The sequence below is a fragment of the Vicugna pacos genome, chromosome 3 (genome assembly GCF_048564905.1).
Source record: "Vicugna pacos chromosome 3, VicPac4, whole genome shotgun sequence".
NCBI classification, from domain to species: Eukaryota; Metazoa; Chordata; class Mammalia; order Artiodactyla; family Camelidae; genus Vicugna; species Vicugna pacos.
This window is the reverse complement of record NC_132989.1, coordinates 26,499,491-26,526,982: the sequence shown is the minus strand read 5'-3', so window position 1 is coordinate 26,526,982 and position 27,492 is coordinate 26,499,491. Positions and strand designations below refer to the sequence as shown.

Here is a 27,492-nt window from a genome sequence, read left to right as displayed (position 1 = left end):
CTTGACTCCTACACACACATACGTATGCACATGTTCATGTAGACACACGTGTACTTTTTAACAAGAAACAGGCCCATTTCAACTGAATTGTCAACACTGTTAATGTAAGACTCTTGCTTTTTAGGTTTAACTTCAGGGTTAATCATAAAGCAATTGGCTTATTTGCCCCCAAGCATAAACATGTGTTACTCCCATGAGAACAAGAACATTATTTCATGCTTAGAAAGCAGGCATAAGTATCAGTGTTCGAAACAGCCTAAGCGAAAATTTAGGCTTGGACACATGTCAGGCTCAGCCTGTGGTCTATTTCACTGTTAGAAAGAACTTTGATGGGTAAAAGTTAATCACTGGGGCTAAGCATTCCTGCACTCGCATTCCTTCTTCCAGCAGTCTTGGGACTCAGGAATTCACACCAAATATGAGAAGTGGAGTGATTACATCCTCGCTTCCTCTTTTCCCCTCTCACACATCAAAGTGGAAGCTGGAACCAATTGAGACCATGTGTGAATCCGGATGATCACAGTTTTGGTCTTGTAAAAGAGAGCTGGGTTCAGTACTAGTTTGGACTGGTTCTCCGAGAAAAAGCACTGAGGTGGGCTCTTTGGAAGACCTGGGTTCAGGTCCTGGCACAGTCTTTCCTCACAGGCCAGTCAGGTTGTGTGGACCTGCCCTGTGACCCTGACCAAGCTCTCAGGCCTGGGTTCCTTACATATGCCCACCCTGTGCATACGAGTGGGCTGGGGGCAAACATGTCAGAGGGGAAGCACTAGCACTGTCAGTTTTCCCAGGAGACCAGTTCTGTTCACAGTTTAGGAAGGACTGGGCTCTTCCGGGGGGGGCACAGTTGCCCTGCCTGTTATCCCAGCTGTCTCCTCCGGGCTTCAAAGCCTCCAGCTCTACCTCCTGGTATGGCTAATCCTGCACAAACACCTCCACAGCCACTGCAGGTCAGCCCTTTTTTTTTTCTCCCTGGGACTGGGTGAGATGCTTTTGCCCAAGAAGTTTCATAATTTCTATTTCAGGACCCAAAGTCCTGGATGGCAGGATGAACCCAGGCCTGCCTCACTCCTGGCAGAAAGATAAGCCCTTAGCTGTTTATTTTCCTCCAAATAAGTACTTCCCTCCCATCAAGTTTTCATGTTTAAAAAAGGAAGTTATCTTTCTCTTAAGCTGCCTGATTTAGGAGCTCTTAAACTCCTCCAAAATCTTGTGAAAGGGGAGTTTAATTGCCTACCGCCTGATTTCACTTAGGCCAGCAGACTTGGCGAATCCTGACTCTCTGTCCAGTCTGTCTTTCCCTACATGTCAAAAATCCAAAATGCCCAGGAGAGCAATTAGCCCGAATCACAATGGCTGGGGCAGACTGTGGGCTTTGTTAGTGACACTGGACAGAGCTGGACATCTAAACTTAGCTGGACGGGACTGCCAAGCTGTTGTACTTCCAGTGTCCGGGACACTCACGCAAATCCCAACAGCCTCATCCTTCAAGATGACTTCACTTCTGCCCTTGTCAGAGATGTATCCATTCTCTTTGGAAACTGGTGTTTGAATCTATACTCGGAATGCTGGTCTTGGGATCTGCACATCTACTGTAAAAGTCATATATGCACATGAGAGAGCGAGACCATACAGTAAGCACCAATCATGAGCCAGGCACTGAACAAGGTGCTTTGCTTATTTGATTTAACATAATTCTCATTATTACCACTATTTTATGTACAGGGAAACCAAGGCATTGAGATTAGGTGACTTGCCCAGGCCCATGACCAGTAAATGCTAAGATTAGGGTTCAGTATCCTTTTACCGAGTTCCAAACCTGTGCTTTTTTGCCACCACACCTGGCTATCTCCTCATTATATAAGCTCCTCAACACATTCTTAAAGCTGGGCACTATCTGATGCTTGTGTAGCAAGTCTGCAGCCACAGGACTTGGCACCTGGCACCCCAAAAGCTCTCTCTGCCTCATCCCACCCTGAGCTCCTTAGCACCGGAAGCCAACTGACAATGTGTTTCAGCTGCCAGGGAGAGGAAGGAATTTTCTGGGTCTAGGAGAAAGTTTCTCAAGAGTGGTCTAAGGACACCACATCAAAATGAGAACCCCTAAGCGTGGGAGACTGTTCTAAAAGCACGCCCATGTGTGCCTGGGGCTTGAAGGCCATTTTCAGGAATAACTGTGCTTCTGACACAGACCTGGGCACAGGCACTCCTGTGTACCAGGTCCACAGAGGACACAGACGTGGTCTTGGATGCAACTCAGCCAATTTGGCTGTATCCCTCTCGCAGCTAAAATCATGTGTGAACCCAGTCTCCACAAAAGCAGTGCCTCAAGAAGCAAATGAAGAAATGACGTTGCAGAACCAGTTTCCAAACCAGAAGTGTGCCCATTAGTGAGCTGCACGATGCAACCTGGCTGACAGTTAGCTGTATTCTCGCATTCACAACCCGGGGATGAGAGACCTGGGGAAGGTCAGGACAGCTGGAAGTGTGAAATGAATGCAGCCCTGCATAGCTGTCAAAGGATCAAGCTGTCTGCGGCGGCCGACTGACCATGCACACACACACTCGGCAGCACCCGGCTAGGCATTACCTACTTCACCACCGGTGTAGAAGTCAGTGTTTGTCGGGTGAACGACAGCATCACTGTCGATCGAGGCAATGTCAGCCTGTACAACTTGCAACTATAACAGGTAAACAAATGTATATCAACTGTGTTGGACCGAGACCCACGCACAGGCACATTTACTAAGGCCCCAATGGCAGGGCTGGCCTACCTGGTCGATTCCAACATATGAGCCAAAAGGGCAATCAGTCCACGAAGTGTGCGCACATGTGGATGGGGGTGAGGAGAGGAGGAGGAGGAGGAGGAGGAATATCAAATGTGACATGTTTAAATTAAACATTTGAATGGCAAGTCCAAAAAAAGAGAAACACACACATGAGATCATTTCCAAAGGTTAAAAGAAATAACAAAACAACGAATGCCCCATTTCACTTTGCAAAAGCCTCTAAGACTGGCACCCCACTGAGAAGGCTATTAAAACATGGCATCTGTTTTTAAAAAATGTGGACCATCAGGCCAACCAAAACAACAAGTTTCTCCATTTTGTCGGCAGCAGTCACCTTTCAGGGTTTGATTTTTCTTCTTGTGACATTCATCATTTTGTCTACTCTTCAAGGAACATCTCTTGAAAACAGAGTAAACAGTAGGTGTTACACAGAGGACTGCCTTTATTTTTCCACCTCAAATGTGTAAGAATATTTTCTCAGGCCTACCTCGTATTGTAATCCATCTTAATTTTACGTATTTTACGTATAAAATATACCATGGATAGATAGGATGCTTGCTTTTTCTAGTTGGTGGGCTTTTTTGTTTTTGTTTTAAAGAAAGTATCTGTTTCAGGCAGTTGGAAAACAAGTTCAAGCCAGGCCTGCTTGAGTCCCAATTCTCACGTCCTCAGCCCACTGCTGAACCCAGTTTGTGTGAGTCGGGTCTGGGCTCTGGAACGAGCACCTCTCCCAGTAAGGAAATACACCGTCTTACAAAGGTGGCCGAAGATGGAAGCTAAAGGTACACAAAACATACCTCGGTCAGCATCAGGTATGAGGCTGCCTTTGCGGGCATCTGCTAGCTGCTGCCCCTGGCAAGGCTAACAGATCAGAGGACAAGAGCCTTCACTGTGCCCCTGAGCTGACAGTTCCTCTCTGCAAAGGTGAAGCCATGCAGTGGGACACCCGAGGGGTACCTCTCAGCTTGTCCTGAACTGCCCACCCTCCTGAGCAGGGAGATGCCATGGCAGTTTTCCTCCGTAAGAACGCACTCATATTGCCCTTCTTTTTAGTATCGTATTTCAGACAAATAATTCATGAAGGTGGCACTCAAGTCATACACTGTTTTCAGCTGTAGAAACAGCTGAAGTGACAGTAGCTGGTAAATTTGGGGAAAACCAATTTGCTAGTGGACTAAAGAGAGCTTCATGGTATTGATGCAGTTTGTCTCCCTTCTCAAGCGTTTTCAAGCTTTGGTGAGTGTCATTTCTAATTAAGGCTTAAATGGAGAAACTATCATTTTGTATTTACCTGAGATTTTTCAGTTCTTAAAAAAAAAAATACCGAACACATCTTTAAAAAATCCCCCCCCCCCAAGTAACCAGCAGTCAGTATGATCATTATGGAAGAGAATTTAGATGGCAACAGATTTACAATCCAGGGGAAAGTAGCCAATCGCACTTAATGAAGCATTATCAGATTGTTCCTATTTGAATGGCCTGGAGTTAGCAGACATTCAGTGTCTATACTCAAACACTAGTCTTGCATTTGGGATTTTGGTTTGACCATCTGAAGTTTTAGAAGATGAAGAGCCTAAATTCTGGGTTCCATAACTTTTCATCTGACAGCTGATGGTGCCAAACCCCATCCCCAATTACCTAGGTCATCTTTAAGGTCAATGTCAGCATTGGTAGGATTGATTATGGCCTCCACCTCAAAGCCGGCTAAATTACTGATTTCACTGTGAATAAGGTTCAGCTGAAAAGAAAAGCATGAGGTGGGAAATAACAGGACAGCCGGGAAGTCACAGAGCCGTGAGCCTTGGGATATAAAAGGAGGGCAGTGGACACTCCGGGTGCACTGGGCACAGAAGGGAAGAGGGAGTCACTGGCTAAAATGAATCCATTTCAAACAAGACTCAAATGCTGACTGGGATGCTGAAAAGAAGCAAGCTAGGCTGAGGGTCCAGAACCTGTTGAGTGATGCCTGGGGCCAAAGGGAGGCATGAGACCTATCAGACTGGGGGATCCACTTCCCTTTAAAAGAACTTGTGATCTGGAGGCCACAGTACAACAGCTCAGGACCCAGAGTGGAGCACTCACTGCTGGGGTAGGGAGAGGTGGCATATGTGACTGTTCTCCTCTTTGAGCAGGGATGGTGCAGAAGTCCTCACTGGTTTGGGCAAACCCCTAGTACCTCTGCCCTTCTCCTCCCAAGGGGCCCTGGGCCTTTCAGGCTGTCCCCATCACCATGACTACTGGCTGGCTGGCTCCCCTGCCCTGCTCAGGGATGGCAAGGAGCAAGAATGGTCTATTGCTTAGTAACATCTAATTTTACGTGCCTATTAGTCATGTAATGCTGAAGTTCCGGCAAAACCCAAGAAGAAACACGGCAGTTCTTGAGCAAGACAGTGTGTCCTTTAAACTGTTCACCTTATTGGTGAGGCTAATCTGAGGCCCAATGCATAGAGCATTTCCCTTGAGTGAGTTTTATGAGTACCCCATCAACTGAGTCTTTGTGAAAAGCCACTCCCCTTCCCATCACAACCCTCGATCTGAGAGGAATTCTAAGTTCTAGATTGGCTGTCAGAAAGGCAAGGGGAATCAGCTTCCCAGGGCATTCTGGGTCCTACTCTTCCCTTTCCTGTCCTTAGGGACAAGTGCCTGCAGCTAAGCATTCATGCTCTCCCAGTGGAGATGCTTGTTCTTCAGTAACATAAATCTCTAACAGCTGCAGCAGAGAGCAATGCCCAAGCAGCCACAGGATGCCCAAGACCGACTGCAACCCTGGCTGGGGGAGCTGATCGCACCCACCAGGCCCAGCAGGGCAGGCATCCTTGTCTAGGCACTCACTCCCAGGAGAGGGCTGTGTGCAGACACTTGGCCAGAGGCTCTTGGCAACTGAGCTGCAAGTCACTGAATTTCCAGGGCCAAACATTTTGTTGAAATCAAAATCAAACAAAAAAACCTGACGTTCTATAAGCAACAGAAATATAAACACATTTCTGATTCCCAGAAGCAGTCAGCAAATTCTCAAAAAAGGGACCTGCTTAGACTAAAAGTTGTGGAAATAAATTTGGTCTCATGGCCGAGGAAGGACTCTGGTTAGTCCCTTGGCAAAGCGTGGCAGGCCTCACTGTGAGTGAGGGCTTGAACAGAGAAGAGGCACAAACTCTCTCCACTTGGGCTTTCTGGGGTATAGTTCCCAGCACTGCAGGTGATCAGGGGCCACCGACATTCTGGAAGCTGAAGGAAGCCCACTGGGTGATCTCACACAGTGAGACTCTCAGAAGTACAGGCCCTGGTGCCAGGACAGAGCCTCAGAAAAGAGACAGCATCAGGGCGAGGGTGCTAACGACTATGCTCAGGAGAAGGGGTGTGGGTGGGCACGCACCAGAAGGACGGGGGCTCAGGGTAAGGTAAGAGAAGGTTCAGGGTTCAGGATGGGGGAAAGGGTTTGATTACGATATCAAGTAAGTACTCAAACAAATGCTGTCAATAAAAACACATTAAGCCAATACTCCTTGCTCCCTACCAAAAATAAAACCCCATACTATATTAAGCAGCAGAAGGTTGCTGGAGGAGAAAGGAAAAGGAGAAAAAAGGGAAAGAAACATTCCACTTGGTGTTGTGGATGAGAACACTTTTAAGACATCTATGAGATTCTTTTTTGGTTTGTTTATGTGGTGCTGGTATAGCTCAGGGGCAGAGTGTGTGCTTAGCATGCACAAAGTCCTGGGTTCAATCCCCAATACTGTCATTAAATAAATAAATAAACAAACCTAATCCCCCCCCCCAAAAAAATTAAAAAAAAGTTAGTGATAGTTTGGAACATTAAAAAAAAAGGCTGCTAAGAAAGAAAAAAGCCATACATGTTTAAATCTGTAAAATCCACACTATTTTTTTTCCAGTTGTATAGATGCTTCTGGATTTGTATGCAGAAATGCCTCAGTGGAAACCCAGCTATTTCCATGCAGATTCAACTTGGGCTGGGGAGACCCCAGCAGACTGAGACTCTGCCTGGGGAGAACTCCTCTTCTCTAGGGGAATGGGCTTTCTGGGGACACTGTGGGACTTCACAGCCTTGCTGAAGCGAGAGAGTGGTTGCAAAGAGAACTCAAGATCCTCGGAGATTCCCCAGTGCACTCTGGGCTCATCACCTTCCCTCTTACCAGAGGCAGCCCTGCTCTTGGAAGCATACACTACTGCATCTCGGGGAGCCACTGCTACCAGCACTGAGAAGCCCTAGCTAACCAAGTGCTGGTTCATTCTCACCCACATCTGAGTCTTGACTTTCCAACTACACTCTGCTGTGTGCCAGGCTCAGCGGAAGTCCTCAGGATGAGGGGATGAGCCACAAAACAGTCTTGTTGTTAAATATGTACAAATATAGAGGACTATAAAGCATGTGCTTAGTGGAGGGGCCGGGGATGGAGGTGTGTTTGTGTGTTTGGGAGAAGAATGGGGAGAGGAGAGGACAAATTGCTTCAGGCACTTTGGAAAGACAAATGGGCTATATCTTGACTTGGGCAGGCTGGACCAGTGGGCAGCAGCCAACAGTGAAATGATCATACACAAAGACAGATGCCCCTGGACAGAAAGATGGACACAGGCCATGTACACACATGCCTGAAAAGGATCTCGCTGTGCAGAGGACACACAGGCCTGGTAGGGCCGGGATAGATGCCAGTCCTAGGAGGTCCCAGGCCCCCTCCAAGCCCACCCAGGGTCAAATCCACCTGGGCCTCTCAGCCAAAGGGGCACATGGCTGTCTGAAGCACAGGGGTATTTGTGGGCTGGAAAAGCAGGTTTCTGGGGAACTATGAAAATTGCCAAGTTTAGTCTGATCTTCTGGAATGGAGGCAGGTCATTAATGATTTCAGAATTTGAATAAGGTGACTACTTCCTTATCTTAACATTGGGAAACATGGGAAACTAAGTTTTAAACCATAGCATGGGGAATTTAAAATATCTGTGAAGACTGCCGGCCACTGGAGAGAGTGACCTCAGAGTATTACAAGTGGCAGAGCAGAGAGGGGGCCCCACTTGGCTGTAGAGTTGGGAGAAAGGGACTGGGCCGTGTCCTTCAAGAGCTCTTCCACCACTGGGACCTGGTGATGCTCATCTTAGCGGGCTCTGCAGCAGCCAGCCTCTGATGTCTACACCACCCCGTCTTCCCTCGAGTGATTATGCCACTTAACCCTTGTTGTCCACTCCTGATGGAACTCATTAGGGTACAAAGCTCCTTGGAGACAGAGAGTGGGTTGCCTCCTGCATGAGGGCCATACAGTCCCTAAGACAGGGTTTGGTTCCTGTGAGCCCACAAATAGACCTGGAATTGAATGTCAAACATCCAGACATATCTCTGGGATGAAGTCAACAAACCCCTTCCCTGAAAACAGGGCTAACTGCTAAGGCTAGAGCTCAGGAGCCGGGCCCTTGGCCTAGCTGGGACCTGAGGTGGTTCAGAGCCAACATGGCCATCCTGGAAGGGAGGGCGGCACCACAAGTGAGGGCAGGTCAGGAGGCAGCTTGCCCATGATAAGGAAGGAGCTGATGGCTTGGAGCTACTGGATGGACATCCAGGCTGCCTTGATATGACCTATTTGGCACAGGAAATAGAAGAATCCTATTTTTTTTAAATTTATAATCAGAAATTCAATTTTAGGAAATAAAAGTGATCATTAAAGATGATCTGACTGACATGTTGAGTCATCCTGTCACTGTCAAAATGTGGTTATCTCTTACTCCCCCCACCATGGACAAGGAAGGAGACTGGCCGGTCTTCTTTCCCTGTGCTTGCCACAGAAAATGCAAGTCTTTTCCTGTCCCCACAGTCCACTTCTGCTAAGGAGGATGGAAAGGTGAGGTTCTCCATAAAACTGATTCTGTGTCCCCATGGAGAACCATGTGCTCCCTGGGGCCTGATCCAGGGCCCACTCCTGCCCTGGCCTCTGGGATGAAGGGGCTCCTTTTCTGCCCAGCCTGCACGCATCCCTGGCCTAAATTCCCCCAGAGACCTCAGGCCTGGCGATGGCATCTGGTGGGTTTCGGGCTAGAATGTGCCACACAAAGATAAGGACACGCGTGGGCACTGCTGGAGACCCAGGAGCATGGCTTCGTGAGCACCCTCAGCTGGCTCAGAAGCCAATCATCAGCCACAGGGTGGAAGCGGGTAGCAGCCCTTTCCTCCTGACTACCGCTTCCAGCGCTCCCTCTCTCCTTCCTGTTCCCAGCCCCTGGGACAAGGGCATCTGGATCTGAGGGAGAAAACCCATGATACCTACCCCTGTCTCTCGCGGCCTGTGGGCCTGCGGCTGCAATCCTGATAGTTGGGGAGGCACAGAGACTCACTCACACCCTCTTTACACTGCCTTCCAAACTGCTTCTAATAACACTGATTCTTCCAGGGAAGCCTACGTCATCCACTACCACTGACACAGATTTATAGAAATGCACACTGAAAGTACTCTGGACATAAAACTTTTTAAGTCTCTGAAAAGAAGCTGGGAATCTCCACTGAACCACAAAGGAAAAACATTTAGTCAGTTCAGATTCACATCACTGTTCTCCTTTTGAAAACAATTCAACAATGTGTGTGAACACTGGGTAAAATCAGAGAGTAATGAGGGTGATTACTCCTGAGATGTCAGTATGTGAAATACATCATCAACAACACTTAGACCCCAGGCTCCAAAGCCCTGGGCTGGCTTCTCCTGCCAGGGGCTTAGCAACCAGCCTTACACGGCTGTAGCAAGCAGAGTATCACTTTTTCTGACCTCAGCTTGCTTGCACTATTCTAGCATTGGTTTCATTGTCACGGGTGGAAAATAAGATTTACAGACACAGGGTAGTATACAGTCATCACTGTCAAGTATGCTTTTTGAAACATTTCCTAAGATCCAATTCAAAATTAATGTCTGTAATAATGACATTTTAAAATGTGCTTTGTGTAAAAATTCCTATATGTCAGTTTTACCACTTTTGCCCCCTTTGCACTATATGCCATGACTTTCACCCGACAGTAAAAACGAATAAAGGGCCAGAAAGTACTGCTTCAAAATAATGCTCCCAACTATGAACACACTCCATCTCATGCTGAAGGGGCACAGGGTTCCCAAAAGGGCTGCTAGGACACGAGTTCCTAATAGGGTGCCTAGGGTGACTTGAGTTGCCACTTTATTCTGTGACACCACATTTGGGGAGACCCAGTTTACTCTGCTAAAGGCAGTCTGCAAAGCTGGAATTGGGGGTAGCTCATCCTGGATGTGTGCGTCTTGGGAAGTATATTTACTGCAAAGGCAGTCTCAGGGTATTTTGGGGTTCTGTCCCACCTATCACATTTGACTGTGTGATAAAGGAAAGAAAGCAGGTGTTCTTTCTGGTTCTGCACACAGTTCCTTCTCTCATAGTTGACTGTTTTATACTGGGCTCCAAGCAATCAGATTCTCCTTTCAAAAGTCAAGATATCTAGCAGGCACATTAGTTTCCCTGTTAAGCCTACTTCTTCCATGTTCCTCTGTTTCCTAAATAATATTAGATAACATGCCTGTAAACTATTATAGAGTATCAGTGCTTCTCTACAGCTTTTTGGACTCCTCTTCCCGAACTCTGTCGGGTACAGGATTAGCTAGATTTGTACTTTCTGGTACTTTCCTGCCTGAGGTGCCTGGTCCTGAGGCCTGAGACTAGATGTCCCCAAATGGAGGAGGAGGATGGTGCTGCTTGGTGTGCAGAGGGGCTAGAAATGTGTTTGCAGCCTTTGTTGCCTCCCTTCCAGGGCCCATGTGCAGCAGATCTAGATGCAGCCCTGATCCCAAGATCAAGAAGGGCAAGAAGGGCATCTCCGTTTATATATGGACATTTGCATGGCTGAGTATTGCTATTCTGCAAATATTTGAGTTCATCCAGCAAAGGGGTGTGAGGAGTTCTGACTGGAAGCTGGTTTTGGGGTAACTGGCAGGAGAGAGCAAGAAGAACACAGGGAAGGGAGAGGCCAGGGTCAGGGCACCCAAGGGAGAGGCAGGGGGAGGAGCGAGGGAGAGTGGCCCCAGAGGCTGAAATGTTCTACCTGCTGAACAGGCTTCCAAGTCTCGGCTGATGGTCAGCACTAGGGACCTGAAGCACATTGAAACTAGCCCCAAAGTCACACTGCTATTTGCACAGGGGTTTTTCACACTTTAGTTCAAACCAAAGCAATCTGGATGACAGGTCACATTAACTTTCCACATATTACCCAAAGGACATGTTAAAGGGTGTGAAAAGAGACCCAGTGGTTGCCTTCACTGCTGAGCTGAAATTTTATAAATAAACAAAAAATATTTTAAACAAAAACTTTTGAAGCCCCAGACCTTAAGATGACAACTAGTGCTGCTTATTTTTTTTCCTTTGAAAAATGCATACAAAATACAGATAATGGTTATAAAATGTACACTGTAATGGTTATTTGCTGGAACACAGAATCCACCACAGGAATTGCATCATGAGAGCCTGATTGCAATTAGTGACAGGAAGAGGGAGGGGGGAAGGAGCACTTGCGATGAGGTGAGCAGGAGGACTGTGTCACTGAGATGCAAAAGAAAACTGACAGTGAAGTTTTAAAAATGATGCAGCTTCAGAACCAAGTGGTTAACCATTCAAACTAAGCTCAACTTATATGGAAGGTCAAATTCATGCCTTTAGTTTTTTTTTTTTAATGTAGGGTAAAAAAAAAATTCAGAAAATTCCCTCTCTCTCCACCCCATTTTTTGGTGTTAACAGAGAAATACTAATTAACTCTCATTCTCTGGTCTTAAAAGCCTTTGCATCATTTTTATTTTCAACAAAAGTGAATCATCTGTTACAAAACCATGGCGTCCTGGCAAAGCTGCATCACTGGGGTGGCTGAAAACATATTGCCCACGGTTAAAACAAACAGACGATTGGCTTGAGGAGCCCTCGGATGGCTTAGTGCACCCGCTTTGTGTCTAGAAACAATCCTGCCCCCTGGATCAGGGCTCTACCTTTGGTGCCCACCAGAACACCTGGGCTGCCTGCAGATCTTTCCTTTTCCAGGATCTGGTTTTGATTTCTGGCTGTTTTTCTGGCCAGTGCTATAGGATGACCAGGTCATCCCACATACACAGCTCCTTCCACAGACTAAGCCCGGGGTGTTCCGACCCCCCACAGGAGACACTGTCCTTCTTCTTTACCACTGTCTCCCCTTTCAGCCTGCCCGTCTCCCCCCAGCACCCCCACCTTGGCCAGCCCTGAGGCCTGTCCTAAAGCCCTGCCACCCACTCTCTCTCCACCCATGCCCACGAGGCCAGGAGTGGCCCCGAGCGGGCCTTCCTGCTGACAGAGGTACCAATCCGTCCCAGGGCCTGCGAGCAGACCAGGGCCACGCATTTGCCTACCTTCTGGCCGAGGAAGAGGCTCTTGGTGGAGAGCACGGTGAAACCATCGCCAGGCGTGCCCTCAGTCGTGCTGTCGGCACTGGCTGCCTTGCTGACTTCTCCCTGCTTCTTCTTGCACAAATAGAAGAGTCAGTATGAGGCCCGTGCAGGCAGAGACTACGCGAGTCTAGGCTTTTCTAACATAACAGGCAGGCAAATGGAAAGCCTTGCCTGTAATACTCAAGAGAAAACAGGAAACTAACACATAACTAGCATTTTTCAAAGTGGGTGCTGCAGGGTTACTTTGAAGTCCAAAAGTTTTATAAAGAGTGCTAAACTGTATCTTCATCACTTTCATAATATTAAAAAAAAACAGTTACTTAAAAGGCAAAATTTTACAGTCATAATTTAGAACAGAACCACTTGCATAACTTTAGACCACTAAATGTCTCTTAATTCAGGGTCTTCACTTTCTAGATGCCTGTACGGTATTCATGTCTGGAATAAAAACAAACTGCTCTGGGCCTTTAGTCCTCAAAGAGCCAAAAAGCAGACCAAGGACCATCACCCTCCCAAGCCCAGGAGGTAAGACTCTCCCACCCTCCTTCATTAAGACCAGTCATGGAGAAAGATCCATATGGAAACTGCTGGTAAGCCTATCTGTCCCCTTGGGATGCCTCATCCCCCCTGTTGTGGGCATGGATCTTGGCAGGCTCTTACGCCTCCTCCCAGCATCATTCAGTCTGAAGTATCTGCATCCTGGGGTTTCCAAGAGCCTTGCAAGGGTATGTTGTGTAGAGAGGTTTAATTACTTCCCATATCCTCAACTTCCTAATGTACTTCTTCCTAAAATGGATCTGAGCCTGCAGTCAAGGTTTCATGCTGGGTCTCCCTCCACAATCACTTCTCCCACTCCCCAAGAGTAGGCATTAGCATGGTGCACCACCCTTCAAAGAGGGATGCATGCCTTTCCCAATCTTTTAGATATTTCTGTTAAGGACAAGGCTTGTATTAGAAATGGATATTTTGGCTCACTTGGAAATCTTTTTGCATTCAGATATATTATCAAGTGAAGAAAGTGGGAACAATGGCAATTTTTGTTGAGATACTTCACCTTTTCCCTTCCCCTAATTGTTATCAAAAAGTACATCACTTTTGAAGGATGGTCCAGTGGGTGCAAATCAAGAAATTAGGAGGTAAGAAATATTACAAATGGCCATGATTTCCTGAAGGAAGGATCTGGACAGTAAACTTGGGGCAAGGCTCTGCCCTATCTATTTGCCCTGTTAGGATCCAAATTCGTTAATATATCAACATTTTTACTTACACTGAAAAATAAGGTCTAATTTTGCTACGAGCTTTAACAATAAGGATTGCTTTGGAATTTAGGTTATATGGCTACCCTGGAACATTTTCCATAAATTAAATGAGCTAAATTTGATGCTGCAAGGTTTAGATATAAATGCTAAGACAAAAAGCATTTTATCAAGAAACATGGTATTAGCAAAGATATATTAAAATTATCACTATTTTGGTTTTCCTAATACTTTGAGTGTGTCAGATTTGACAAGTGTAAGAGAAACAGGTATAATCAACTATTAAATGGTAAGTCTTAGTAAGGCCTTTTTTTCATCTACTTTCCAGGAAATCAGGAAGGGAAAGGCTGGAAGACAAATCCTTTCACAAGTCAGATGTTTCTAATTCTGTGCTTTCAACAAAACTGAAGAAATACCAAATTAAGTTAACAGCTGATAGATCATTAAAGAACAGATTGATGGAATTTAGTTAATAGTAATGTTCCAGTGCTGGTTTCTTAGTTGTGATGAATGTATCAGTGTAATGGAAGACGTTAACAACAGGGAAACTGGGTGAAGGATATTTAAGAAGTCTCTGTACTGGCTTTGTAACTTCTGTAAATCTAAAACAATTCTAAAACAAAACATTTATTAAAACAAATTGATGACAGATTACTATGTGATTGTTGGCATGTAACTCAGAAAAAGTTCAGAGGATTGAGTGATGTTGCTATAACAAAATCCTTTCCATTCCCATTTAATTATTTTTGTGAACAAGATTTTCCAGACACTTATGCCTATAAATATAAAAATATAGGATTATGAACCCTGACTCATTTGAGCAACATTAACATTCATTCAGATAAGTAACATTTATCTTAGATACTTGAGTTAACTGAAAAAGTTTTATCTCCATCCATCCTGTTACATGATACAATTCCAAGAAAATTTTATTTTCTTCTTAATAGTTAAAATTTGTAAAGTATTTGTTGGTTTGATCAATTATGTATCATTAATAAATATGGCAACTATTCAATCTTGTAGAAACCATAACATTCAGTGCTTTTATGATCACAAGAAATTTTTTCAAAATAAATTTGAATTTCTATATATTATTTTTGTTTTGTGTAGATCAATAACATACTATAAGCAAAAAAAAAAGTGTTACATCAGGATAACATTTTGCGAGGCAAGAGAAAGAGAAATAAGGGCTCAAAGGAGAATCATAATGTAAATTTTCCAACTGTTAAAAAGGAGCCTCTGTGTATTTTGTGGTATAGCAAATCATCACGGTATTTAGGTTTCTTTGGCTACATTTAAATGAGTGATGAAGCAATTTTCCTTTTAAATGTCAATATTTATTATATATCAAAATTATACCCCTTTCAGATATTTAAGTTTATTATGAAAAGTTCAGCTGCCAGATTTTAAATGTGTCAGATATAAAGATTTTTTAAAATGCTTTAGGAAGTATGCAAGCAAAAAAGTTCAAAAACCACTGCTCTACCCAGTGAACTCCATTCATACAGGAGGTGCTCAGTAAATGCTCCAGAGTGGAATGCAGTTGATAAGCAGATAAAGATTTAGTGCTTCTGCCCAAGGATACTTGGATTTTAAGAGGTGAGAAAGCCCTAAATGAAAGAATTTCAGGCATCTGGGAATTGGAGCTGGTTTTATTGGAGAAGGGGGCCTGAGAGCTTCCCTGTGACCCTGAAACCAGTCAGCAGATGCCAATGTAGCCAGGTTATAAAGCTTAACATGTAATTAATTCTGGTAATTTTTAGCAATGATTAATTTGCTTATGGCCACCTGCATTAAAGCTGTTGCCCCACATTGTAAACTGGTTCAGTCATTATGGGAAAAAAGTATGCAGGTTCTTCAGAAAATTAAAAATAACCACCATGTGCTCCTGCAATTCTACTTCTGAGAATATATCCAAAGGAAATGAAAACACTCTACTGAGGAGATATCTGCACCCCATGCTCATAGAAGCTTCATTTATAATAGCTAAGACATGGAAACAATCTAACTGTCCAACAATAGATGAATGGATGAAGAAAATGTGGTATACATGCACATACAATGGAATATTATTCAGTCATAAAAAAGAAGAAAATCCTGCCAGGAAGCCGAGGGAGTTCCAAATAAGAACAACATAAAGAGAACCATGCCAAGACACATTATAATTACAATGGCAAAAGTTAAAGACAAGGAGAAAAACCTTAAAAACAGCAAGAGGGAAAACACCTTGTTACCTATAAGAAAACTCCCATAAGCCTATTAGCAGATTTTTTTAGCAGAAACTTTGCAGGCCAGGAGGGACTTGGCATTATTTTTCCAAGTGCTAAAAGTAAAAAAAACTTCCAGCCAAGAATACTCTACCCAGCAAAGCTACCCTTCAGAAGTGAAGAATACAGAAAGAGTTCTGCAGACAAGCAAAAGCTAAAGGAGTTCATCACCACTAAACTGGCCTTACTAGAAATGATAAGGGGACTTCTTTATGCTGAAAAGAAAAGACACTAATTAGTAACAGGGAAACATGGAAGTTTAAGTCTTACTGGTAAAGGTAAATACATAGTAAAGGTGGTGGATTAATCACTTGTTAAGCTAGTCTAAAGTTTAAAAGACTAAAGTACTAAAAATTACTGTAACTACAATAATTAGTTAAAGGCTACACAAGATAAAAAGATGCAAAATTGTGACGGCAAAAACATAAAATGTGGAGGGGAGAGCAAAAACATAGTTTTAAAATGGGAACAAACTTATCATCAGCTTAAAATCCTGTTATAAATATAAGTTAAGTCTCATGGTAAACACAAAGCAAAAGCCTATAGCAGAAACACAAAAGAGAAAGACAAAGGAATGTAAGCACATCACTAAAAAAATCATCAAATCACAAAGGAAGATAGCAAGAGAAGAAGCAGAGGAACTACAAAATAGCCAAAAAACAATTAATCAAATGGGAATAAGTACATATCTATCAATAGTTTAAATGGAAATGGACTTCTGGCCAATATGGTATAGCAGTAGGACCACGAGCTCGCCTCTCCTCACAGCAAAAGCAAAAACCACAACTGACTGCTAAACAACCAACCAAAAAAAAAAGAAGGATCTAGCAAAAAAGATCTTCAACTGGAAACATAGAGAGCGAACCACAGCAGGACGGTAGGAGGGGCGTGCTCATGATATAAGTGGGCCCCATACCCCCTGGGTGGGTGACCCACAAGTTGAAGAGTAATTAAGTCACAAAGGCCCTCCCACAGGAGTGAGAATTCTGAGCCCTATGTCAGGCTCCCCAGCCTGGGGTCCCAGCACTGAGAGAAGAAGACCCCAGGACATCTGGTTTTGAACACCAGTGGGGCTTAACTCCAGGAGCCCCAAGGGACTGGGGGAAACAGAGACTTCATTCTCTTGGGAACTATACAGAATCTTGTGTATGCCAGGTCCAAGGGCAGAGGCAGTGATTTCATTAGAACCTGGGCCAGACCTGCCTGCTGGTTTTGTAGCGTCTCCTGGGGAGGTAGGGGACAGCTACAGCTCATCCAGGGGACATAAAAGCTGGTGGCAGACATTCTGGGAGTGTTCATCTACATGAGCTCTCCTGGAGGCTGACATCGTGATTGGATCATTAGCACCAAGACCTAGCCCCACCCAACAGCCTGTAAGGAAGCCTCAAGCAAAACAGCATACTGGGTGGGAACATAGACCCACCCATCAGCAAACTTCCTAAGCCACAAAGGCCTCTAGACACTGCCCTACCCACCAGAGGTCCAGGACCAAGCTTCACCCAGCAGTGGGCAGGTACCGACTCCTCCTGCCAAGAAACCTGTATAAGACTAGTCTAGCCTCATCTACCAGGGGGCAGATACCAGAAATAAAAGATCCCCAAACCTCTACACTGGGACCAGCTGGACCCTGGCCCTTGGGTGACAGAAGAGGACTTTACTGCTGGGATGCATAGGAGGGCCACTTCTCCAAGGTTGAGAAGCATAACCAACCTACCTAAAAACAGAGAGAGACAGAGGTTGCAGAGGAGTATCTTCCAGGCTAAGGCACAAGGTCAAAAGCCAGAAGAAATAAGTGATGAGGAGATAGGCAATTTATCCGAGAAACAGTTCAGAATAATGACGGCAAAGATATTCAGAGATATGGCATATAGATGCAGAGAGAGAAATTTTTAACAGAGTTGGAAAATATAAAGAATACCCACAGAATGAAATCACTGAAATGAGTAACACACTAGAAGGAAACAAGAATAGACTAGATGAGGCAGAAGAACGGATCAGTGAGCTAGATGATGTATTAGTGGAAATCACTACTACAGAACAGAAAAAAGAACGGAAGGAAATAGGATAGTTTAAGAGAATTCTGGGACAATATGAAGTGCACTAATATTCGTATTATAGGGGTCCCAGAAAGAGAAGAGAGAGAAAGGACCTGAGAAAATTTTTGAAGAGATAATAACTGAAAACTTCCCTAACTTGGGAAAGGAAAAAGTCACCCAAGTCCAGGAAGTGCAGAGAGTTCCACACAGGATCAACCCAAGGAGGAATACATCAAGGTACATAGTAATCAAATTGACAACAATTAAGGATAAGGAGGAAATGTTAAAATCAGTAAGAGAAAAGCAACAAATAACATACAAGGGAACTCCCATAAAGTTATCAGCTGATTTTTCAGCAGAAACTCTACAGGCCAGAAGGGAGTGGCATGATATGTTTAAAGTGATGAAAGAGGAAAAGAGACAATCAAGAATACTCTATCCAGCAAGGCTCTCATTCAGATTTGATGGAGAAATCAAAAGTTTCACAGATAAACAAAAACTAAAAGAATTCAACACCAACCAAATCAGCTTTACAACAAATGTTAAAGGAATTTCTCTAATCATCAAACCACAAGAAAGGAGGACAAAGAGGAAAAAAAAAAAACCTACAAAAACAAACCCAAAATAATTAACAAAATGGCAATAAGAACATATGTATCAATAATTACCTTAAATATAAATAGATTTAAACACTCCAACCAAAAGACATAGACTGTCTGAATGGATACAAAAACAAGACCCATATATATGCTGTTTACATGGTACCCACTTCAGAGCTAAAGCCACATACAGGTTGAAAGTAAGGGGATGGAAAAAGATATTCCATGCAAACGGAAGTCAAAAGAAAGCTAGAGTAGCAATACTTGTATCAGACAAAATACAATTTAAAATAAAGACTGTTAGAAGAGAAAGGACACTACATAATACTTAAGGGATCAATCCAAGAAGAGGATATAATGATTTTAAGTATATATGCACCCACCATAGGAGCATCTCAATACATAAGGCAGTTGTTAACACACGTAAAAGGAGAAACTGATGATAACACAATAATAGTGGGTGACCTTAACACCCCAGTTACATCAATGGACAGACCATCTAGACAAAATCAATAAGGAAACACAGGCCCTAAATAACACATTAGACCAGACAGACTTGAATGATATCTATAGAGCATTCCACCTGAAAGCAACAGAATACACATTCGTCTCAAGTGGACAGGCAACACTCTCCAGAATTGACCACTTATTGGCCCACAAAGCTAACCTCAATAAATTTAAGAAACCTGAAATCGTATCAAGCATCTCTTCCAACCACAATGCTATAAGGTTAGAAGTCAACTACAAGGAAAAAAGCTGCAAACATGTGGAGGCTAAACAATATGCTACTAAACAACCAAAGGATCACTGAAGAAATCAAAGAGGAAATAAAAGAATACTTTCAGACAAATAAAAATGAAAACACAATCATCTAAAACCTCTGGGATATAGCAAAGGCAGTTCTCAGAGGGAAGTTTATAGCGATACAAGCCTACCTCAGGAAAGAAGAAAAATCTCAAGTAAACAACCTAATCTTACATCTAAAGCAGCTAGAGAAAGATGAACAAACAAAACCTATAGTTAGGAGGAGAAAAGAAATCATAAAGATTAGAGAAGAAATAAATGAAAGAGACTAAAAAAAATAGAAAAAATAAATGAAACTGAAAGCTCATTCTTTGAAAAGATAAATAAAATTGATAAACCTTCAGTCAGACTCATTAAGAAAAAAAGGGAGAGGGCCCAAAGGAATAAAATCAGAAATAAAAAAGAAGTTATAACCAACACCATGGAAATTACAAGGGATTGTAAAAGGCTGCTATGAGCAACTATATGCCAACAAAAAGGAAAACCTAGGAGAAATGGACAATTTCTTAGAAAGGTACAATTTGCCAGGACTGAACCAGGAAGAAAGAGACAATATGAATAGACCAATTACCAGTACTGAAATTAAATCAGTAATTTAAAAACTCCCAACAAACAAAAGTCCAGGACCAGAATGCTTCACAGGTGAATTATACTAAACATTTAGAGAAGAGTTAACACCTATCCTTCTGAAACTATCCCAAAAAATTGAAGAGGAAGGAACATTTCAAAACTCATTCTGTGAGGCCATGATTACCCTGATATCAAAATTAAACAAAGATTTCACAAAGAAAATTACAGGGCAGTATCACTTATGAATATAAGATGCAAAAATCCTCAACAAAATACCAGCAAATAGACTCCAACAATGCATTAAAAGGATCATACACCATGATGCAGAAAAGCTTTTGATAAAATACATTCATTTATGATAAAAAAATCCCCAGAAAGTGGTCATAGATGGAACATACCTCAACATAACAAAGGCCATACATGACAAACCCACAGGTAACATCATACTTAATGGGGCAAAACTAAAGCATTTCCTCTAAGATCAGGAATAAGACAAGGATGCCCACCCTTGCCACTTTTATTCAACATAGTTTTGGAAGCCCTACCAGAGCAGAGAAGAAGAAAAGAAATCCAAACTGGAAACAAAGAACTAAAGCTGTCACTGTTTGCAGATGTCATGATACTCTACACAGAAAACCCTAAAGAAGTGCCCAGAAAACTACCAGAACTCATCAATGAATCTGGTAAAGTTGCAGGATACAAAATTAATATACAGGAATCAGTTGCATTTCTATACACTAGCAATGAAATAGCAGAAAAAGAAAGTAAGGAAACAGTACCATTTACCATCACACCAAAAAGAATAAAATACCTATGAATAAACCTACCTAAGGAAGCAAAAGAACTGTGCTCCAAAAACTATTAAGACAATGATGGAAAAAACTGAAGACAACATTAACAAATGTAAAGATATACTGTGTTCTTGGATTGGAAGAATCAATATTGTTAAAATGTCCATACTACCCAAGGCAATGTACAGATTCAATGCAATCTCTATCAAATTACCAATCACATTTTTCACAGAGCTGGAACAAAAAATGTTAAAATTTGTATGGAAACACAAAGACCCTGAATAGCAAAAAGAAACTTGAAAAGAATGGAGCTGGGGGAATCACACTTCGTGACATCAGACTGTACTTCAAAGCTACAGTAATCAAAACAGTATGGTACTGGCACAAAAACAAATACATAGATCAATGGAATAGGATAGAAAGTCCAGAAATAAACCTATGCACTTATGGTCAATTAATCTACAGCAAAGGAGGCAAGAATATACAATGGAGAAAAGACAGTCTCTTCAATAAAATAATGTCATTTGCAGCAACATGGATGGACCTGGAGATCGTCCTTCTAAGTGAAGTAAACCAGAAAGGGAAAGAAAAATGACATATGGTATTGCTTATATGTGGAATCTTTAAAAAAAAAGGGGGGGGGACACAAATGAACTACTAATTATTTATAACTTAGATGACTGATTTCTTGAATACATGTAAGCACATTTGACTGTCCTTTATGATTGGATTACTGCATTCTGTTGACTCTTACTTTGTGGTTGGCTTTATTACTTTGATAACTATGTAAGTTTAAAAAGCTAAAGCCCTAAACTGTTTTAGAAGCAATGAATAGTACATATGTGTAAATTTTTAAAAAATGTGAATGGACTAAATTCTCCAATCAAAAGACAGAGTGGTTGATAGCAATTAGACAAGAAAAAAAAATAAAAGGGATCCAAATTAGAAGACAAGAGGTAAAACTGTCATTACATGCAGATGACATGATACTATATATAGAAAACCCTAAAGGCTCCACACAAAAACTACTAGAGCTTATAAAAGAATTCAGCAAGGTAACAGGATACAAGATTAACATACAGAAATCAGTGGTATTTCTTTACACTAACAATGAAATATCAGAAAAGGAAAGTAAAGAAACAATCCCTTTTAAAATTGCATCCAAAAAAATTAAATACTTAGAAATAAATCTGACCAAGGAAGTAAAAGACTTATACGAGAACTACAAAACATTGACTAAAGACAGATGACTTAAAGAAATGGAAAGATATCCATGTTCTTGGATCAGAAGAATTAATGTTGTTAAAATGGCCATACAGCTCAAAGCAATCTACAGATTTAACGCAATCATTATCAAATTACCCAGATTTCACAGAACTAAAACAAATATTGCTAAAATTTATATGGAATCACAAAAGACCTGTAATTGCCAAAGCAATACTGAAGAAGAATGAAGCTGGAGTAATAACCCTCCCAGACTTCAGACAATACTACAGAGCTACAGTAATCAAAAGAGCATGGTATTGGTACAAAAACAGACATATGAATCAATGGAACAGAATAGAGACCCCAGAAATAAACCCACAAACTTTTGGTCAATTAATCTTTGACAAAGGAGGCAAGAACACACAATGGAGTAAAGACAGTCTCTTCAGCAAATGGTTTTGGGAAAACTGGACAGCTACATGTATATCAATGAAGTTTGAACACTCCCACACACCTTACACAAAAATAAACTCAAAATGGCTTAAAGACTTAAATTAAACATAACACAACACACTATAAACCTCTTAAAAGAAAACATAAGCAAAACATTATCTGACATAAATCTTAGCAATGTTGTCCCAAGGCAGTCTACCTAGACAATAGAAATAAAAGCAAAAATTTTTAAATGGGACCTAATTTATAAGCTTTTGCACAGCAAAGGAAACCATAAGCAAAACAAAATGACAACCTACAGAATGGCAGAAAATATTTGCAAAAGATGAGACTGACAAAGGCTTAATTTCCAGAATATATAGCAGCTCATACAACTTAATATCATTTATATGTGGAATCTAAAAAAAAAAAAACTTATTAAACAGTGCATGTATGACAAACATGCTGCACACAAAAAATTGACACAACACTATAAACTGACTATATTTCAATAAAAATATATATACAAAAATATAGTCTCTATATAGTAATTAAAATCGTAACACTGATTTTGATATTTACTAATTTCAGTGATAGTTTCATATTTGTGTCATGAGTTTCCTTTAAAGAAACATTTAATTTCTATTAAGCTATTAGGTTTGGTTATTTTTTTCTTTACATTTCAAATTTTATGGAAAATATTTATAAAATAAAGCAAAATACAATTGCAACAACAAAAAAAGGACACTGAACAGCTGAATGGATAAACATACAATACCTGTTTATACGCTGTCACAAGAGACCAACTTCAGATGTCAGGATAAACACAGACTGAAAGTAAAGGGATGGAAAAAGATTTCCCAAGTAAATGGAACCCAAAAGAAAACTGGGGTAGCTACACTTTTATCAGACAAAATAGACTTTAAAACAAAGACTGCAATGACAGACAATGAATGACATTATATAGTAATGAAGAAGTCAATCCAACAAGAGGATATAATATTTCTAAATATGCACCCAACTTAGGAACAAATAAATATATAAGGCAAATATTAACAGAACTAAAGGGAGAAACAGACAGCAACACAGTAATATTAGGGGACTTTAATACCCTGCTTTCATCAACAGAGAGATCATCCATACAGAAGATCAATAAGTAAACATGGACCTTAAACAACATGTTAAACCTGATGGACTTAACAGATACATACAGAATATTCTGCCCAAAGAAACAATATACATTCCTCTCAAGCATACATGGAATATTCTCCAGAATATACCACATGTTAGGCCACAAAACAAGACTTAATAAATTTTAAGAAAACTGAAATCGTATCTAGCATCTTTTCTGACCACAATGGTACGAAACCTGAAATCAACTACAAGACAAGTGGAAAAATCACAAATATGTGAAGATTAAACAACATGCTACTAAACAACAGTGGGTCAAAGAGAAAATCAAAAGAGAAATAAAATACTTTAAGACAAATAAAAATGGAAATACAACATGCCAGAACTTACGAGATGCAGCAAAAGCAATTCTAAAAGGGAAGTTTATAGCTATAAATGCCTACATCAAAACAGACCATCTCAACTAAACAACCTAACTTTATAACTGAAGGAACTAGAAAAAGAACTGAAGCCCAAAAATGGTAGAAGGAAATAACAAAGACCAGAGGAGAAATACATGAAATAGCAACTAAAAAGACAGCAGAAATGATAAATAGAATAGGTGGTTCTCTGAAAATATGAACAAAACTAGCTAGACTGAGAAAGAAAAAAAGACAAATAACTCAAATGAATAAAATCAGAAATTAAAGAGGAGTACACGAGTACAAAGGATCACAAAAGACTACTATGACAATTATATGCTGACAAATTGGACACCCTAGAAGTAATGGATAAATTCCTAGAAACATACAACCTAGCAAGAGGGTGTCATGAAGAAGCAGAAAATGGAACAGATCAATTACTAGTAATGAGATTGAATCTGTAATCCAACAAACAAAAGTCCAGGACCAGACAGCTTTACAGGTGAATTCTACCAAACATTTAAGGAAGAATTAATATCAATCCTTTGCAAATTCTTGCAAAATGTAGAAGAGTTGGAAACGCTCCAAACTCATTGTACAAGGCCAGCATTATCCTGAACCAAAACCAGACAAGGACACTAAAGAAATAAATAAATAACTAAAATTACAAGCCAATATCCCTGATGAACACAGATGGAAAAATTCTCAATAAAATACTAGCAAATTGAATTCAACAATCTATTAACAGGTTAATACACCATGATCAAGTGGAACTCATTCGAAGGATGCAAAGATGGTTCAACAAATCCATCTATGTAATACACCACATTAACTAATGAAGGATAAAAGGTCATATGATGATCCCAGTATCATCTGAACAGATGCAGAAAAAGCATTTGACAAAATTCAACGTCTGTCTGTGATTTAAAACTTTCAACAAAGTGGATACAGAGGGAACATACCCCAACATAATAGAGGCCATATATGCCAAGCCTACAGCTAACATCATACTCACGATGAAAAGCGGAGAGCTCTTCCTTTAAGATCAGGAGCAAGATAAGGATGCATACTCTTACCACTGCTACTCAACATAGTCTGAAAGTCCTAGCTACAGCAATTAGGGAAAAAGAAAAGGTATCCAAATCAGGAAGGAAGAAGTAAAACTACTATTTGCAGATGACATGATATTATATGTAGAAAACCCTAAGGAATCCACCAAAAAAAATTATTAAAACTAGTAAATGCATTCAGTAAAGTTACAGGACACAAAATCAATACAGATACCTGCAGTATTTCTTTTTTTTTCTGCAGTATTTCCATACACTAATAATGAATTATCATAGAGAGAAATTAAGAAAGTAATCCCATTTACAACTGCACTAAAAGGAATATCTAGGATTAAATTTAACCAAGGAGGTGAAAGCCCTACACAATGAAAACTGTAAGACACTGATGAAAGAAATTAAAGATCCAAATAAAAGTAAATATATTCTGTAATTAAGGACTGGAAGAGTTAATACTGTAAAATGTCCATAATGCCCAAAGCAATCTAAAGATTCAATGCAATCCCTATCCAAAGTCCAGAGCCATTTTTCACAGAAATAGAACAATCTAAAATTTGTATGGAACCATGAAAGACCCCCAAATAACCAAAGCTATCTTGAGAAAGAACGTATCCGGAGGCATCACGCTCCTTGACTTCAAACTACATTATAAAGTTTTAGTAATCAAGAGTATGGCACGGGCATAAAAAGACACACAGATCAACAGAGTAGAATACAGAGCCCAGAAATAAACCCATGCATATATGGCCAATTAATTTACAACAAAGGAGCCAAGAACAGACAGTAGAGAAGAGACAGTGATTTCAATAAATGGTGTTGGGAAAACTGGACAGCCACAACTAAGGGTAAAACTGCACCACTACCTTACACTATACACAACAATTACCTCAAAATGGTTGAAGACTTGAACCTAAGACCAGAAACCATAAAACTCCTAGAAGAAAACAAACAGTAAGCTTTTTGTTATCAATCTTGACAATGATTTTTTGGATTTGACACCATAAGAAAAGGCAACAAAAGCAAAAATAAACGAGTAGGATACATCTAAAAAGTTTTTGCACAGCAAAGGAAACCATCAACAAAATGAAAAGGCAAGCTATTCACCACAGCATTATTTACAAGATATGGAAATATGGAAACCACCTAAGTGTCATCAGTAGATGAAAGGACAAAGAAAATATGATACACACACATATATATACACCTACATAAACAAAATGGAATATTACTCAGCCATAAAAATGAAGTAAATTCTGCCACCTGCAACAAAATCAATGGACCTTGACAGCATTATGCTAAGAGAAATAAGTCAGACAAAGAAAGACAAATATCAAATAGTCATTCTCATATGTGGCATCTTAAAAATTAATAATAAAAAACCAAACTCACAGAAAAATAGAGATCAGATTTCTGGTTACCAGGGGCAGGGGGTTGGGGAAGGAGGGATTGGAGGAAGGTGGTCAAAGGTACAAACTTCCAGTTAAATAAGTACTGGGGATGTAATGTACAACATGATGATTACAGTGAACACTGCTGTGTGACATATAGGAAATCTGTTAAGAGAGTAGATCCTAAGAGGTCTCATCACAAGTTAAAAAACATTTTTTTCTGTATCTACATGAGATGGATGTTAACTACACTTATTGTAAAACGATCATTTCACAATACACGTTAAGTCAAATCATTATGCTGTGCGCCTAAAAGGTATACATTACATATGTCATTTATAACTTAATAAAATGAGGAAAAGCAAGAATACTGTAGAGGGTGAGAGGTGGAAATTATAAACAGACTATGTATCATGAATGCACAAATAAATTTAATGAGAGGCCATAATATAATATTAAAAATTTTTTTTAAACTGTTGCCCCACACACCCTGCAGTGGGCGGCTTTGCAGCCTTCCACCACTAGACCAGAGGGGATTCTGCCAAGGAAAGTGGTCCACAGTCACAGGACACACAGTATCAGAACTTTTGCATTTGAGTCCTGATTCTACTAGCTGCATAGCCTTGGTCAAATGGCTCACCTTTCTTAAGTCTTAGCTTCCTCATCGGGAAAATCAGATAAGGCAGGCGAAATGACTAAACAGGTGGCCAAGACAGAGAAAGCGGTAAAAACCCTGTGTGATACCAGCCATTCCTTTCCTGTTGCCTCCACTCTGTCCAACTGGCAGACAATGTGTGCCTCTTCTCTGCAAGTTTTGCAGCCTGTGACAGGGTGCTTCAGGTCTGCACAGTTGTCTCATGAGATGTCACTACGTTCCAATAGTACTGTGTTCTAAGTTTTTCATAAGGTCTTTTGTCTGAGATTATATTCCTTCCTAACTTTTTGGTATTAAAATGCTCTTTCTTATATGAAATGGTGATAGTAGGTGGTCGATTCTTTTCATATCCTGGCCCAGGGTGACAAAAGCTAACAAGCAATACTTTGTCTATTTCCAAAAACGATTGATGTTTTAGAAATGCATGTTGTTCTACAAACCCCAAAACTCCACGTACTGTGCATGCACTCAGCTCTGTTCTGAGGAGCAGAAAACCTGTGAGGTCACAGTCAGTGGGAGATATATTTAAGAATCTACAGAACTGACTATTCAAAAAGACGTGTGTGAAATTATCAACCCGAGATTACCCAGTCTTGTTCGCTCTGATGTTTGAGCCTCCGGAAACTTCATTAAAAAGTCAGCAAAATTTTGCAAGGATGGCAGCTTCTCAAAAGAACCAATCCTTTCTTTGGC

At 41.1% G+C, this 27,492-nt stretch overlaps 1 protein-coding gene across 6 annotated transcripts in view; it reads right to left on the bottom strand.

The window, feature by feature from the left end:
- MACROH2A1 (macroH2A.1 histone) overlaps positions 1-27,492 on the bottom strand; it is a 76,495-nt gene that overhangs the window by 12,764 nt on the left and 36,239 nt on the right. Inside the window, exons 5-6 of one of the 6 annotated variants that reach the window (XR_012068616.1) lie at positions 12,161-12,271; positions 2,592-2,678 (exon numbers count right to left, since the gene is read on the bottom strand). Coding sequence is in view for 4 of the 6 variants with exons in the window: in XM_072957144.1 (XP_072813245.1) it covers positions 4,425-4,524; positions 12,161-12,271 (211 nt within the window). In the remaining 2 variants the exon portion in view is untranslated. Of the gene's footprint in view, positions 1-2,587; positions 2,679-4,424; positions 4,525-12,160; positions 12,272-27,492 lie in introns of all 6 variants that reach the window. The other 5 variants (XR_012068621.1, XM_072957145.1, XM_072957157.1 and 2 more) reach the window with 5 other exon arrangements.